The sequence below is a fragment of the Thermobia domestica genome, chromosome 18 (genome assembly GCF_964235325.1).
Source record: "Thermobia domestica chromosome 18, izTheDome1.hap1.1, whole genome shotgun sequence".
Classification (NCBI taxonomy): Eukaryota; Metazoa; Arthropoda; class Insecta; order Zygentoma; family Lepismatidae; genus Thermobia; species Thermobia domestica.
Window position 1 is genome coordinate 7,357,282 of NC_137471.1, and position 17,611 is coordinate 7,374,892.

Genomic DNA, 17,611 nt, shown 5'->3' on the forward strand with positions numbered 1-17,611 from the left:
GTTTATTCGTTTAGTTAAAATGCCAAGATGTTTGTCACAGACTTTAGTTTACGTAACAGCATTTCACAGACATTATCAGGCTCTTTCTTTAAAACTGTGTTGTTCTTTATTGTCTATCATTTATTAATTTCATTCAAAGCAATAAAGTAGGGTTTCTCAACCTGTGGTACGCAAGCCGCTGTTTGTAGTACGTACGTCTTATACTGGTATAATAATTAATATACTTTGGTGGTACGCAAGTGGAAAAGTTTGAGAACCTCTGCAGTAGAGGTTAGTTTAGCAAAAGAGCATTAACATTTGTATGGTTTATGTCAGAATGCAAATGAGACCATGTAAGCTCAGTGAGAAAATGCCCATCTCTGGCTCTGGTGCGCGATGTCCGTGGTTCGATCCCAGCCTATGTAATTTTGAGGTGGACAACATATTTGTAGTTTCTCTCGGAGTTCTCCCGTTTCCTACAAGATTTTCATTCCAGTATTTATTTCACAACCATTCGCTTTCTTTCACGTCATCCGTCTCCCTTAAGCTAAAGGACATGATTGTGGGACGTTAAAGTAGAAATTTTCGCTTTCATTAATGTTATTCGTCTTCTTTAGCCTAATGGACATTATCGTGAGACGTTAAACTAGATCTTTTCTCTTTCATGAACGTTGTCCGTCTCCTTCAGCCTAATGGACATGATCGTGCGACGGTAAATAGAAAATTACGTTTTCATTAACGTTATCCGTCTCGTTTAGCCTAATGGACATGACAGTGCGACGTTAAACTAGAAAATTACGCTTTCATTAACGTTATCCATCTTCTTTAGCCTAATGGACATGATAGTGGGACGTTAAACTAGAAAATTACGCTTTCATTAACGTTTTCCGTCTTCTTTAGCCTAATGGACATGACAGTGGGACGTTAAACTAGAAAATTACGCTTTCATTAACGTTATCCGTCTACTTTAGCCTAATGGACATGACAGTGGGACGTTAAACTAGAAAATTATGCTTTCATGAACGTTATCCGTCTCCTTTAGCCTAATGGATATGGGCGTAGGACGTTAACTAGAAATTTTTGTTTAGTTTTTAAAGAAATGAAGGATTTTCAAAGGATGTTGTGGTCATTTCTTTTTCAAAACTGTACGTACATACAAATAAATAAATAAATAAATAAATAAATAAATAAATAAATAAATAAATAAATAAATAAACTTCAGATGTAACCGTTCTGTTTTGATCATTGATCGATTTCCGGTATCAATAATTTCTTACAGAGCTTTGAAAGCAGGTTTTGGTTTCTTTTATTTCTGGTTTCTTTATTTTTTTTAAAAAAAATAAAATTTCCTTGTTTTTGCTTCTCACCTGACTCTCCAGTTGAGTGCTCTTCACCGACGCCATGTCCACTTCTTCTCACCCATCCGCAGCCTTCTTCCTATTCCTCTCTGCCTATATGCTCAGACTTCCGTATGTCCCAGTTCAGTGGATCGCTCGTGACCAAAAAGCCACAACTTCCATTCAAAAAGGATTCTCTTCTTCTTCATTATAGCAGCTTAAGAAAAGACTTCTGATGGTCGGCTACCGTTACGCGTACGTGATTGCTTTATTTCGCTTCCTTTTTTCTTAATTTTTCTTGCACCAACACAAACTGCCTTCCATAAGAACAACAAAATTAAAAAAAAAAAGTAAAGCTACAGTATTTTAGATTTGAATCAGAGCGTTAGACATATTTCCAAGAAAAGCGTGTTGTAGCACAATTTAATGCTAGTAAAAACATCTTTCTACTTTCAATTAGAGTAATCACATACAAATATTATACAATCTTCTTCAGTCTTTCAAAAATTTTATATTACCACCTGCAAACTTGATTGCCTTACTACATTTTAATAAATAACAGCAAAGATTAGCAGGTAAGAGGTTAGTGTACGCGCCTTTGGCGTAGGAGACCCGAGTTCGATTTCCGCTGGAGATCATGTGGTTCGGATTCCACGTTAATCAGTAAATCCCGTCTCATATAGCCTCTCTGCTGAAAGGGACGTTAAACTCAAAATCAAATCAAACGGCAAATATTTGAATCTGCAATCTGGAGTCCTTGCTGGCTCAGTAGTAGGCCACTTAGATCTGGTACTTGGGATCCCTAGTTCGATTCCAGGAGCTCGCCAAGGTGGGCTTTGGAGCTCACTCGTGGCTAAGCGGTTAGCGCACGCGCCTTTGGCGTGTGAAACCCGGATTCGATTCCCAGCGGGAGATTATGGGGTTCGGATCCTACGTGAAGCTGTAGGTTCGCGTCTCATATAGCTGCTGAAAGAGACGTCCAATCCAAAAATCAATCAATCAAGTGGACTTTGTGGTGGACAAACACCTTGTGGATGGGTTTTTCTCGGGTTTTCCCCTTTCCTCTTACTTTCTTCATTCCACAGTTTCGTTTATCATAATCATCACCTTAGGTTTGGAGCATAGGTAATCGTGGAATGTTAAATATAAAAAAGAAAGACTATATTTTTCTATAGAAATAGATAGATAGAAATTGAAGTAACACCTTGCCTTTTCATGATAAAACGCTGAACTTGAACCATTTGAATTTAATTCACACAGTAGTTGGCAATTGACTCCAGTGCCACCCACAGATTTAATGAATTTCCATTAAATTTCATGGGTCCCACTGTTGCCAATTTCACTGTCATGAATTTCACTGTTGTCACTGTTGTAGCGAGGTAACAACTCAAAAGACCCTAAATTCTTGTATTGTCCTGGATTATTACTTGACCTACCTTGCTATCAAAGGATGTTTAAAATTCGTTAAGTCAATGTTTTTTTTTCCTTTTAATAAGTTCGGTTTCTAGAATATAATAATCATTTTGTTACTGGCGGGAATTTCAAATTTGAAAAGATTATAATTAAGTGAAGAGAACTTTAAAATGGAATATGCTTTTTACGAGCAGGGCTCTCAAAGTCCCGGGTCCACAACATTTGTCAGGGTTGTCTCTCTTAGGGGCAGCCCTGCTTGACTCGAGCTGAGTTTTTTTTTTTTTTTTTAATATTTGAATTAAATTGCTTATGCAAAAGGGGAGAGGGCTTGAAATTCTTTGCCAAAAATAAAGTATCACACGAACTGCTCAAGTAAAGGTGATGAAACTCGGAATGTATTTAGACTCCTTATTTACAATACGATTCAAATGTTTACCAGCTTTTCCGAAAATTACGCTCTTGAAGGGGAAAAGGAGGGACAATTTTTTTTTTTTTAATATACTGAATTCCTTCCATGTTTGTATTCATAAAATAACCAATTTATAACAAAACGACACAGCTACTCGAAATAAATCTTTGAATATAACACTTGGGTCGCAGTGTGATTTTTTATCAATTCACTTTGATTGGTATAAGGGCCGGGGCCCGAAAAACGTTCGAAAATGAAATATTTCAGCTTAACGTCTCACGGTTATGCCGCGGCTAAGGGAGACAATGATTGAAGCAAGTGAATGATGCTGGAAGAATTGGTGGAATGAAAAAAGTGAGAGGAAACGGAAGTACCCCGAGAAAATCCACGGACACGATGTTGTCCACCACAAACTCACTTGACCGGGGATCGAACCTATGACCACATACACCAGAAGGAAGTGCTCTGTCACTGAGCTTCCGTACCCCAACGGAAGGAAGCTGAAATATACCTTCTCAAATACTTCCCATAAAACTTATTTTTCTCTGTGTGTGGAACGGATATTCTGATAGTGATCTGTACTGTATAGCATTGCCCACTTGCACCGAGACGAGAATTACGTTTTTAGATTCGATACGAGATGAGACACAAGACAACTCTCGTCTCTGACAACGAGAATCGAGACGAGACAAGACGAAAAACTACAAAAGTCTCGTGGACAACACTACTCCACTCAATTACTGTTTTTGTGTTCCATTATCATCATCATTATCAATTTTCTGCCATTATTGGCAGGCTACTTGCCGCAACTGGGAGGGCTTCCATACTCTAACTTCTTCGTCTTTACGTACGATTTTTCTGTTTTGATAACGTTCACTAATTGTAGTCTCCTTCTCCCCCTCCCTCTCCTTCCTGCTATTATACTCTCTAGCACATCCCTCATGATACAGTAGCTTCCCAACCAATGTCCCAACCAGTTTCTCTCCTTCTTTTTAATAATATCTAAAACTGTTCTTTTCTCCCCCACCATTTCTAACACCCTCTTATTCGTTTTCCGCTCGACTCAGCTATTTATCTTTATTCTTCTTCATACTCACATTTCGAAAGCTTCCAGTCGTTACATAATTCGTAGTAATTGATAAAGTGATTATACGAATACAATGAAGAGCATTTATCAAGTTATTACCCAACTCCAATAATAAATATGGTTTTAGTATGGTTATATCATGTGGACTTCTCGTGACGGAGAAGGTTTCTGATAACTAGTAGATGAAATAAAGAAAAAGAGCAGGTCATACATTTTGTACATAAATTTATATACCGAGACGAAACGAAACTTCTACAAAATTTACGAGTCGAGTCGAGACGAGAAAACGCAATTTTCCGTTTTGTGTCCTCTCGTGATTAACGTTAGGCCTATACAGGGTGTTTCAAAACAACTCCGACAACGTTTGGGAGGTGATTCCTGACACCAAGATAAGACAAAAAGTATAGACCAACCTGAGTGCACAAATGCTTCCTTTCGAAGTTATAGACTGCCGAAAACTTGAAAAAAATGGACTTTAAAGATCCATAGCTCCAAAATTATGGGACCTACCGTAGTTGGGTCAAGACTTCACTTAGAAACAAATATGTGCGCTATCCAAAAATATAGGTTTCAGAATCCTAAGATACTAAGGCAACAATTTTTATAGAGGGGTTTGGCTACTGGCATATAATTTAAAGTACTCACCAACTACCTCTACAAAAATTGTTGTGGAAGTACCGCAGGATTCTGAAATTTGGGTATTTGGATAGGGCACATACTAGTTCCTAAGTAAAGTTTTGACCCGACTACGGTAGGTTCCATAGTTTTGGAGTTATGGACCTTTAAAGTTAATTTTTATGTTTCCGGCAGTCTATAACTCCGAAAGGAAGCATTTGTGCACCCAGGTTGGTCTATACTTTTTGTCTTATCTTGGTGTCAGGAATCACATCCCAAACCTTGTCAGTGTTGTTTTGAAACACCCTGTATATAAATGAAATTGAAGTATTATAGATCAGAAGTTTTGGACAGTAGCACACAAATAGTGCTGAGTGGATATTGAATTATTTTTTTTAAGTGTGAAAACACAATTCAGGACATAAGTAGATTTTTTTTTTTTAATCATTTCATTTGAGTGATCGAATTATTACTACCTGAGATCATTGAGCATAAAAATACAACTGAATTTCAATGGAAGGTGCTATGTGTGTTTCAGGTTTAAGAAATAGCAGAAAAGTTTATTATTACTGTTTCGTGTGCTCACTTTTTAAGTTAGTTCGTTTTATTCTTTTTAATTACTTTCAATGCTTTACAAAAATCATTGAAGCAGCTAATTCCTTCAGGAAGTTTTCAGGACGAGAATGTATGAATACCATTTACTTTCTCTAGAATCCAATAAGCAGTGGCATATTTACGATTTTGTTTCGGGAGGGGGCTTCGCTAACTTTAGTCCTGGAAATGTGAAAATTCTGCAAGATATTTGATTTACTTAATATAGTAAATAAAAATTCGGGGGGTTTACGCCCGAAATCCCCACCCCTTAAATACTCCACTGCCTATAAGTATTCCTCGTGTCACCGTCGAGTAAGCACGTAGTTCTTATGTCTTTTTCGCAACGGCGCTACAAGTAGGAATGCGCACGAGACAAGATTTGTGGCTGTCTAGTCTCGAAAATGTGCTGTAAAATGATGTCTCGACTCAAAAAATGTATATTTCTCTATTGAAAGAGCAGTGTCTCGACTCGAATTTTGTCAGGAAAATCCTGTCTCGCCTCGTCTCGTGCGCATCCCTAGCTACAAGTGAAATACATTTCCACCATCTATATAATACAGCAACTACTAGCGAAGCAGCACCAAGATCATTCGGAGCGGATTTCCACCACATGATGTCGCTAGTGTCTAAATTGGCCAACAATTTATATTCACTCTGTATTAACAGTTATCGATACAAAGCTATTGTTTACTCTTGTTTACATAGCAATGTTATAAGAGGTTAATTAATGTTACATTTTATGTAATGGAATAACTAAGGATTTGTGCCTCTCCACCCGCGATAATGTCAAAAGGCCAAGTCTTTTCACGTTCATAAATGAATGTAAAACTTTTTACAGAAAAAAAGAGAAGAAAAAAGACTTGGCATGTTCAATCTAGTCAGTAACTACTTCCTCATATTATACAAAATAGCACATTATTATTATTATTATTATTATTATTATTATTATTATTATTATTATTATTATTATTATTATTATTATTATTATTATTATTATTATTATTATTATTATTATTATTATTATTATTATTATTCCAAACTATGATAAGCGCGTCAGAAGTCTTATTGAATGCCCGTCCATCCGTCTGTCGACAAAAGAGAATCATAGCAAAAACAATAAGAAATATCGAGAAGCGTTTTTTTTTTAATTGATTCAGTGTCCAAAGTTCAGGTTCCATACCTTCCGATAAGCGTCAGTTCAAACCGGAAGTGATTCAAAGCAACAATTTTCGGTTTCAACGTTTATTATAATAAAATAAAAGCGGTAGTAGATAGCGCCAAGCGATATTCGTATCGATTCAGTACCTCAAGAGAGAAAAAAATATATCGTCAAGCTCACAACACTCTACTGAAATTAGTAATGAGTGAAATTTAGTAGGTCTAGTATTTTCGATTATTTCCATAGAGCAAAAACGGTAAAAGATATCGAGATGCAGTCTTTTTGCAATCGATTCAAGTCCGAAGAATAAGCCCCATCTCCTCCGTTTACCTTATATTCAAACCGGAAGTGGTAGAAACGAACCAATTCCGGTTTCAACGTTGATCACTATGGAACCAAAATGGTAATAGATAGCGGTAAGCTTTTTTTTTTTTTTTTTTTTTTTTTTTTTTTTTTTTTTTTTTTTTTTTTTGCAATCGTTTTAGGAGAGCATACTATCACTGCACGCAACACACTACAGAAACCAGAAATGCTGGAAATTTACCAATACTTCTGGTTTCAATACTTATTTCTCTAGAGCAGTGGTTCTCAAACTTGTTGTTACCGCGACCCACATTAAATAATAAAAAGTATTTTGTGGCCCACCTATTTTTATTCAAATACACATTCACATTCTACGTAATGGTATATTTCAAAGCAATTAAATTTTCTAAATCATATGTCTAATTTCACTTGTTTCAATAACAGTCCGTAAGAGTGATTAACATGAAATTTATTTGGGGATGTGAACACCAAGAGTGACCACGAAGTAGAGCTCGGTGTTTAAATTTTAATAAATCAAAATTGAGTTGGTTTATTTTATGTCTATCGTAAATACCTCACGTTCAAACTAAATTGTAATGTAAATTTATGAACATAGCTTCTCTCTTGGTACGAAAATATCAGTCAGTGACGATCGAGCAAGTGTAATATAATTTTTTTTCTCAATAACTGTATCATATGAAATTGTATGCATGCACAGAAAGGGCTAAAGTGTTTCCATAAAAAGGTAACATGGAGTTAACACTACTCCCAACCAATGCTCTACCCAGTGACAGATTTTGACTCACCCACTCTCTTGCCCAGCATCTCCACTGACTGTACAACAGGGGAGGGCTCTGAGTAACTACTTTAGGCCCTATCCTCCATCTCATTAACAAACACTTACAATTTTCATTTTCTGAATAGTAGTTCATATGTTTCTACATCAAAATAAAATTTTCATAATTAAAAGAAAAAAACTTCTTGCGATCCACCTAAAAACGGCCCGGGACCCACACTTTGAGAAACACTGCTGTAGAGCAAACGCGGTAAGGAGGTAAGCATTTAAGTGCTCCAGCAAAATCTAACTTTGTGCTCTTGGGTTCGAATGCTGGTGGAACACTAGATCGAATAAAAGTGTAAGAGCTATTTCAGGCCAGCCATTCTGAATGAGATTTTCCTGGGTTTTTCTCATTCATACCAGGCAAATGGTGGGGTGGTACCTAACATAATTGTCCCAGGTCGCTTCCTTTCTTTCCCATTCCATTCTTTGTCCTCAATTCCCCGGACAGTGTGTTCGCCAAGGGACGTCATTCCCCATACGTGATGGGTTAACATGGTCACAGATACCAAACACCCAGAAATATAATTCCTAATCCGAAATCTAACTTGCATCAGCAAGTATTTTGAAACCACGGAAAATTTGTACAAAAGATATTGTAGTATTTTACAGCGTAAACCCTACACGTGGTTTATATTTGTAAACATGAACATGTGCCTTTTATTTATAAACAAAACCACATGCTGTTCTGCTACAAGTTACTACATAAAGCAAAACACAAAATTACTCATCACTATCTAGTCATGTGATACGAGAGAAACACCAGTTTCACTGCTGCTGAGAAAAAAAGTATAAAACTTCATGCAACATCTCAATCAAAATCAGCTTCTCTTAGCTTGCCTGGAGCTCTGAAAAATCTAACCTAACTCAAGCCTCCTAGCTTTCCGGGAGTTTTAAGGCCTCCTACCCACTCAGCTTGCCTGGAGCTTTGTGGGAACTCAAACTCTCTCTTGAAATTCCTAACCGCAACCACCTAGCTTGCGTAAAACTTCGTAATTTTCCTTCCCACATAGCTTGCCTGGAGTTTTGCTGTACTGCAACCTCTCTTTGCTTGCCTGAAGCACTGAGAATCCTAACTCACTTCCACTTAGCTTGCCTGGAGCTTTGTAAGAACTCTTTCCTTGGCTACCTGGGCCTTGAAACTTATTTCATCCAAACTAGTTAATTCACTTTTTATTAATCTTAAAACCACATTTATAATAACTTTGCGTTATATTGTTTTAATATAAGTTTTTACAATAAAAAATATTTTTTAAAAATCCTGTGTGGTAAATTGGCCTACCTTGCTACCTTATCAAGGTGGCTTTGCAATATATTTTCAAACCTCCTAAAGCTATCAAAGGAGAATCACGAGAGCCATGTGAGATGATGAAACTATCCATTGGAAGTCGCTCATACCTCATAGCGATAGACAGACTTTGACATTCAGTTATTGTAAAGTAACGAGCGTGAAAATATATCGAATGCAATCGAAGCGCGCGCCAAGTGTGAACTACGTGATGTCATTCGATTTATCCAGGCGGAAGGCGCAATTCATCGTGGAATGAGTAAGAATTATGGCAGGTACTTAGACGTATGGCTTTCCAACGTATGTTTGTACCGGGAGACGGTATTGTTGAACGCACGAATCATGTGGTTCGGGAAAGAGGTAGAAAATGATTTGTAAACAGTCTGATTAAGAATTTCAGGGTAGCTACATCGAGATATCACGTAATTCACATTTGGCGGGCGCTTCGATTGCACTCTCGATGTGCTTTCAAGTTCGCTAATGATTGAAAAGCAGAATCTGTTCTTCTATTATATATCCGTTTCATCATCTCACGTAGAGCTCCTCTGTGGCTAAACGGTTAGCGTACGCGCCTATGCTGTGGGAGACCCGGTTCGATTCCCGGCGGGAGCTCATGTGGTTCGGATTTCACGTTAATCAGTTTGTTCACGTCTCGTATAGCCTCGCTGCTGAACGGGACGTTAAACTAAAAAAATCAAATTAATCATCATCTTACGTGGTTCTGTTCTGTATATATATATATATAATATTTTCTACAAACCTTATTCTTCTCGTATAAGGAACAGGAATTCTGCTAACACTCTATGTGTTTAATTACCCAACTTATAAAAGTGGGTATGTTAGGCCTGATATTTAAAACAAAGGTAGAATCTCCGTAACATTAGTTTGCCTCACAACCTTCCCAAGTCTTAATTAAAGAATTATTCAGAGACTGTTGTATTGAAATAGATTAATTAATTAACTTTGTAACGAATTAATTCATACGACATTTCGAGTAATTTGGTAAATTTAATTTAAAAATACACTAATACCTAAATTTTAATTTGTATAAATAATAGAAAAACAATGTAACAATGTTTGTGCTCGAACCTCTCCTAGACCGTTGCACCAATTTTGACGATGTTGGGTACATGAATGGACCATGGCTTAACATAGGTTTTTGTCATCTTACTTTGATTAAAATGTGTATCCTAAGTGGGAAGCGGGTGTCAAAATTTATGCGAAAAATGGGGTATCTCACGATCCTATCAAGTTAGAAAGACGAAACTTGGTACATAAAGTATTTACTAAAAATAAGTAGACATATTCCAGCTTTTTTTGATAATTTCCGTGGATCCAGGATATGATCAAAGGAGGGGCTAAACCATAGTTTCCGCTTTATCCACTGTAAAGCAGGATTGAAGCCTATTTTATCCAGTGTATACCTGAGCGTCAAGGGGGCTATAGCCCCTATAGCTCCCTTGGATTTAATGTTCTATTATAGGAAACCTCGGACAATTTCAATTAAACTAATAATAGCCCCTAATAGTAGTCATTTTATTGAAATGAACCCAGACCACAGTGACTCAGTGCTCAGTGGTAGAGCGTTCACCTCTGGTACATGCGGTCCTTGGTTCGATCTCAGCTCGCTTTGAGGTGGACAAACAGTATATGCGTGGGTTTTCTCGGGGTTCTCCAGTTTCCTGTCACTTTCTTCGATCCATCATTTCATTCATTTCACATCATCACCGTGTCCTTTAGCCTGGCCTGCATAATCGTGGGAGGTAAAACTTAAACATTTTATTTCATTTTCATTTAGTGAATCCAGATCACATTTTTGCTTCAGTTAAGAGCCTTCATCCCGGCGAAATTAAAATACCGCTAATTTTACAGTAATTATGTGATATCTTCAAATAGATAAAAGATAATTGAAATATGGAACAAGAGCGCCCTAGACAATATTATTTTGCGTGAGGTACCGTTATCACAAGTCACCTAGTGGCTTTCCGTTTTCAGCTGTTAAGAAACGCGAAAATAAATGCCGATTTTCAAAATGGCTCGAAATCGAAAGCAGATAAGTGAGTCGTGATAACGGTATCTCATGTAAAATAATATTGTCTAGGGTGTTCTCGTTTCACATTTCGATTATCTTTTATCTATTTGAAGATATCACATAATTACTGTAAAATTAGCGGTATTTTAATTTCGCCGGAATGAAGACTCTTAAGAGATGTGTGTTGTTTTTCGAAGCTGGTAACTATTCCATATTTTATTTATTGCTTCATGTTCGTATAGTATCATATGGAGTTTTATCTTGAAGTAGGCACACCTCGAACCAGAAGGAGTTTAAATGGAGTGGTTGTCTTCCTTGGTCCCACGGCCCTGCTTCTCTAGATAACCTACATCTTAAAGGTTTTACCATATCGTTTGTTTGTCTATGAACTCTTTATTCCACCAAATCACACTGCACTAAATACCAAAAGATCTCTTACTAACACTATATCAATTAATTAATATCTTTATATATTTTTTACGTCTCATGAAACTAACATGTAATATTATTTGGACGACTATTAAGCGACAAGGACGACATCTGTTGTCTTAATATTTATTCATATACGGTATATAAGTAGCTTGGTGCAGAAAAAAAGGTGGGAAGGGCATTGGTCCTTTCTCCAGATACCAACTAGAGCGAAAAGACGTGACTGTCACGAAACTCCGAGTTCTTTCGGTCTCCCTTGATGCGTTTGCACTTCACACTAGTCAGGATTTTTCATTCTTATACAATTTATTATAAAGGAGTAAACAAAATGGAAAATAAGAAGAAGCGAAAGTTTTCCTTTTTATAAATCTTTTTTTTTATTTATGAGTTTATTTATGTTTATTTTACGTGACTTCTATAGTGTTTTACAACAACATCGTGTTGATAGTTTCACCTTTATTGTTGACTGTTATTAATATTACTGTATATGGTTAACACATTTTCATTCTAAGATTGCCACCGGTTTCAATTTTTCACATACAAACAAAAATATATATATATGTCGTCGTTCCATCTCTGCGTAAATTAAATAGAAGCTGAGGAAAGATCTATACAGGGTGTTTTAAAACAACATCGACAAAATTTGGGAGCAGATTCCTGACATCAAAATAAAACAAAAAGTACAGACCAACTTGGGTGCAGAAATCCGTAATTTCGGAGTTATAGGCTACCGAAAACATGAAAAAAAAATGAAATTTAAAGGTCCATAGCTCTAAAGCTATGGGAGCAACCGTACTCGGATTAACACTTAACTTAAGAACTACTATGTGTTCTATCCAAAAATCCATGTTTTAGAATCTTATGGTACTCATGCAACATTTTTTATGGAGGGTGTTTGGCTACGGGCATATAATTTGAAGTACTCACCAACTAACTCTATAAAAATTGTTGCGAAAGTGCCTCAGGATTCTGAAACTTGGAGATTTAAATAGGGCATATACTAGTTCTTAAGTGAAGTCTTGACCAGATTACGGTAGGTCACATAGTATTTGACTTTTAAAGTTCATTTTTTCGTGATTTCGGCAACCTATAAATCAGAAAGGAAGTATTTGTGCACCCAGGTTGGTCTATACTTTTTGTCTTATCTCGATGTAAGGAATCACTTCTCAAACGTTGTCGGTGTTGTTTTGAAACACCCTGTATATTAAAATGTTAGGTTTATATGTTTGTGGCCAAGCCTTTTAACAATGATATCTCGAAAACCGCAGAAATCTTCCAATACATACAAACTCTAGAAAAATGCCGTTTTCACTAATCAATTGTAAATTTTGTGTAGATTGTTCAGTTCTAACTAAATATATTTTTTTTAATGACCGTTATTTATTTATTACATTTTTTGGATTACACTGAAAATGTTGAATTTTTAAAAAAAACAACTAAGAATCATATCCTATGAGTTATACATTCCAACACAACATAGCTGTATACAGCGGTTGCATATCTCTCAGGCGTTTCTTTCATGGCCAAATCTTAATGAACAACGAAGGATAACCATTTCTCCAGTCTCTTGTAAGATAAATCTTTATTGTTGGGAGTGTTTTGCCCAATGAACCACCATATATCACCGATATTATAATTAATTGTGCATGTAATGTTTGTGGTCAATTTGCTTATTACATACTGCAGGTAAGAGGAAAGAAAACATATATCATACATGAATTAGAAACTCCAACCGAAAGTAGGCTCAAATTTTGCAAACACTGCGAGATATTGAAAAAATAATAAAAAAAAATCTCCCCTTTATGATAACCCTTGCTGATTTTTATCAAGGCATCTTTCACTTGTGTCTATAAAGACAGATGTTGTGAGGAATGACAAGAAGATTCATGCTTATATGTGAAGGTTCAGCAAGTATCACTAAATTTTGCAAGGTGATTTCTTACTTTTAATGGAAGAAAGGAAGGTAACTAATAATTATGGTTTAGAAAGCTTCTTCCTTTTTTCCTTCTTTGCTATAAGTTGCCGCAAATCCGAAAAATCAATTTTTGAAGCGTGCTAGGCAATGGCCATGGGATTTTATGATTTCCTGGGGTAGGGATGCGCACGAGACGAGTCAAGACAGAATTTTTCCTGACAAAATTCGAGTCGAGACACAGCGTTTTCAATAGAGAAGAATAGATTTTTCGAGTCGAGACATCACTTTTACAGCACATTTTGGAGACGAGACAGCCTCAAATTTTGTCTCGTGCGCATCCCTACTTGGGAGGAAAGAGACTGTTTAATTATGATTAATTGTAGAAAGGATAGCTCACGAGACGAGACAGAATTTTCGTGATGACTACGCAGACTACACAGAATCCTTCCAAAACAAACAGATATATTTTCCGAGACGAAACAGCCTCAACAAAAGAAAATAGTTGATAAAGAGTTATTCAAAGAAATGCTTTGTCTCCGTGTATATATTTTTCTAAGGAGAAAAAAAAAATAAAATCTACTCCAGGATTTGAACACAAAAATACGTGATTAACAAACTGTTCACCCAAATCACTCGATTATTTCGTATTTTTTTTAAACATATTTGATTTGATTTTAAGTTTAGCATCCCGTTCACAGTTTAACTTGGGATTAAAACGTTGTTCGGGTGGCCCAAAAATAGGTATACACCCCTGCATTGATCAAGTATAACATTCTAGCTTATAGGTTTATTTGCTTCGGCTGTTCCGAGTTTAAGATATAAGTAAAAAGGTATTAAGAACAAATAATAAAGAACTAACTTTCCCTGACGGATAACAATCAGAAATGATAGAAAAAGCTAAGGAGTTGATGAGACGGGACTGTATACCTATTTTTGGGCCACCCTGATGAGATATTGTATTGATCTTAATTTTGTTTGATTGGTTATTTGTTCTGCATCACTCACTGGCGCTTTAGATGGTCGGCCATGATAGTTTACTTGGGTCCCTTTTGCCTGTAATTTATATTGACGGAAGAGCTCAATGGGCCCTATCGAATGATTGAGGAAATATATGAATGTTTCTGTCTTCTGATGTTTATTCTCGTGACGTAGCCCGGTGTTCGTAGTTTGAGAGGTAAATTTACCAAAAGAAAAGAAGGGAATTTTTCGATAAACTTGAAAATCCAGGGAAATTGCCTCTGACTGACTGACCAATACAAATCCTTAATTTTTTTTTTCAGAAATAAACCAATACAATATCAAGATTGTATTGCAAGTAGTACAATTTGCACCCATTGTTGACTGGGTGTATTTGTTGAGTTGAATTGATTTTGATGTTTAACGTCCCTTTCAGCATCGAGGCTATATGAGACGGGACCTACTGATTAACGTGGAATCCTAACCACATGAGCTCCCGCAAGTAATCGAACCCGGGTCTCTCACGCCAAAGGCGCGTACGCTAACCGCTTAGCCACGAAGGAGTTCCATGGTGTATTTGTGTGTATGTTTTTGTAGAAGGAAAAAGAAAAAAGTAAAAAAAAGAAGCAAATGACCAAAACAAAAATGGTTCGCAGTTTCTTTAATTTAGCTAATTTATCTTATGATATAACCTCTGTCATAGGAATTGAACACTCAACTAACTTGAAAAAATTTGAGAAAAAAAGGAAAAATTTTGAGTCGGTCGAGTCAATTTTTTCTTAAGAAAAGCTACGAACACTGACTGTATACCTATCTATATACAATCCAGGGACGGATCCAGGGGAGAGGGCAATCAGGGCGATCGCCCCCTCCCCGAAAAGAGGAAGTTTTCTTATTTTATATATATAAATAAAATCCATCCCGAAGTTTGGAGCCCCTAAAAGTAACAGTATGACAACCCCCCCCCCCTAGAAGTCGGTACTGGATCCGTCCCTGATAGATCAGACTGTACACCTCTCTATCAAGGACCGTTTTCTTAGTTCTCCAATTCCATTTCTACCTCTGTTAAAAATCTATCTTTTCATAATGAAAAAAATAAGTCTAACTGATCATATATTTTGTATAGTTGTTCCTATATATATATATATATATATATATATATATATATATATATATATATATATATATATATATATATATATATATATATATATATATATATATATATATATCTTTTAACATATTATTTTATTATTATATTCATAGGTGTCAGTTGGCACGATGAGCACAGGGAGGCTAGCAAGATCCGAAACTCCTTCGTCTACCGACAGCGATATTAGATTCACTAGGAAACATGGCTGCCAGTATAGATGGTGCTGTTGCATCGGAGCAGCGTTTTTGTTTCTTGTTCTGGGCGCAGCTGCTGGTATCTATTTTGGATGTAAGTATATAATATCATATAAGCATATATAACATAATATTTTTCAGTGGTTGGAAGTACATAAGTGAAATAGAGGCGCAGGAAAATATAATACTGACAAGAAAAATACGTACATAGCCAGTGGCGTATTTCGGGGGGGGGGAGGCTTCCGGGCTTAAGCCCCCCAAAATCTTACTTATTATAGTAAATTATATGAAATATCTTGCAGAATTTTCACATTTTCAGACAAAGCCCCCCCCCGAAAGTTAGCAAAGCCCTACCCGAAACAAAATCGTAAATACGCCACTGGTACATACATTTTCCTATATTCTCCATTGATATTCAAGCAGGGGTGTACCCACGAGGGGTGACCACGGGGTTCGGACCCCATAAAATTCAGTAACTCAACGTACACTTGTACACTTTCTCAATAAAACTATACCCGCCTTATGCAGAGTCGTTTTGACGTATGATTAGCGTCATACTAAAGGTTGAGTTGAGTTGAATTTCAGTTTAGCATCCCTTTCAGCAGCGAGGCTACGTGAGAAGTGGACCTACTGATTAACGTGAAATCCGAACCACATGAGCTCCCGCCGGGAATCGAACCCGGGTCTCCCGCGCCAAGGGCGTCATACTAAAGGCTTGACTACTGCAGGAAACATGGTAGTTGAACTCTTTAGTATGACACTAATCACGCGTCAGAACGACTCTGCATAAGGCCCTATTTGTTTAACAGGGAAATGATTGATGTAGCATGAAAATTTGATTTTACACTTCTTCTGTACTCTTTCTCTTATAAAAACAATCTAGTTCTATTTTTTTCTGAAAATATAGGTGGAAGTATTTTACAATTAGTTATTGCATTTTCGGGTACAGAGTAATACCTGTTCAATACTACATAGAATTAGTGGCTTGTGATATTGGACCTCACTCAAAAATTTGACCCCTCTCAACAAAAATTTCTGTGTGTGCGCCTGCATTCAAGATCTATAGCAGAGTTTCCCAGCCTTTTTCAACTTACGGCACACTGCGGGTGTTACTTGGATTCTCGCGGCACACTTATAGATATTATTATTTGTAAATATAAAACACAGTGGTATTTTTTCTGCGATTTATTGATCCTCTTCTCACAGAGATGAAAGCTCTATCACTGGTTTTCCACAATGGTAAATCATTATATTTATTTTTCATCCTAATTTAAAAATAGAAAAAAAAAATGCAATGAAAAATTGTACTCAGGTTTTTAAAAATACGCTTTCTTTTTAAAAACTGTTTCCAACCTACTACTAAGAAGGAAGATCACTAAATAACGAACGAACAAATCTCTCTTACTTTTAAAACACAAATGTAGGTAATTTGTCGAAAGAATTGAATGATATTTTAAATTTTCAAGTTATGAAATAGTCTGCTACAATGAAGAAGCAATAATGATCATAAAAATGTTAACCATTTTTTTTTCAACTTTAGAAATGTACAGAACAGTAACTTAAAATTGTAGATTCATAGTAGAGGTTCATAGTAATGTGTAGTTTATAGTAATACAAATATACATTTTTCCCTACGTTTTGCAATTTGATTGCTATAAAATTATAAATTATGTTTCGATTCCTCGCGGCACACCGGCGGTCCATTCACGGCACATCAGTGTGCCGCGGCACACTGGTTGGGAAACGCTGCTCTATAGGATGAGCTGCACACAATAGCATTATTTCAGATGTTGCTACAGGGGACTAGTGTTGTAAAAAAACGTTTTTTTTTTCAATAAAAAACATCGTTCTTTTTCATGTTTTTTTTCAAATGTCTGTTTTTTTTTTTTTTTTGGCAGCTATTATTTAT

The 17,611-nt window shown here is 36.3% G+C and overlaps 1 protein-coding gene across 2 annotated transcripts in view; it reads left to right on the forward strand.

Moving 5' to 3' along the window:
• Positions 1–17,611, forward strand: part of LOC145675652 (atrial natriuretic peptide-converting enzyme) — a 415,955-nt gene that overhangs the window by 205,459 nt on the left and 192,885 nt on the right. For both annotated transcript variants that reach the window (XM_081746219.1, XM_081746218.1), the window contains exon 3: positions 15,622–15,796. In XM_081746219.1, the coding sequence (XP_081602345.1) occupies positions 15,622–15,796 (175 nt within the window). The remainder of the gene's footprint in view (positions 1–15,621; positions 15,797–17,611) is intronic.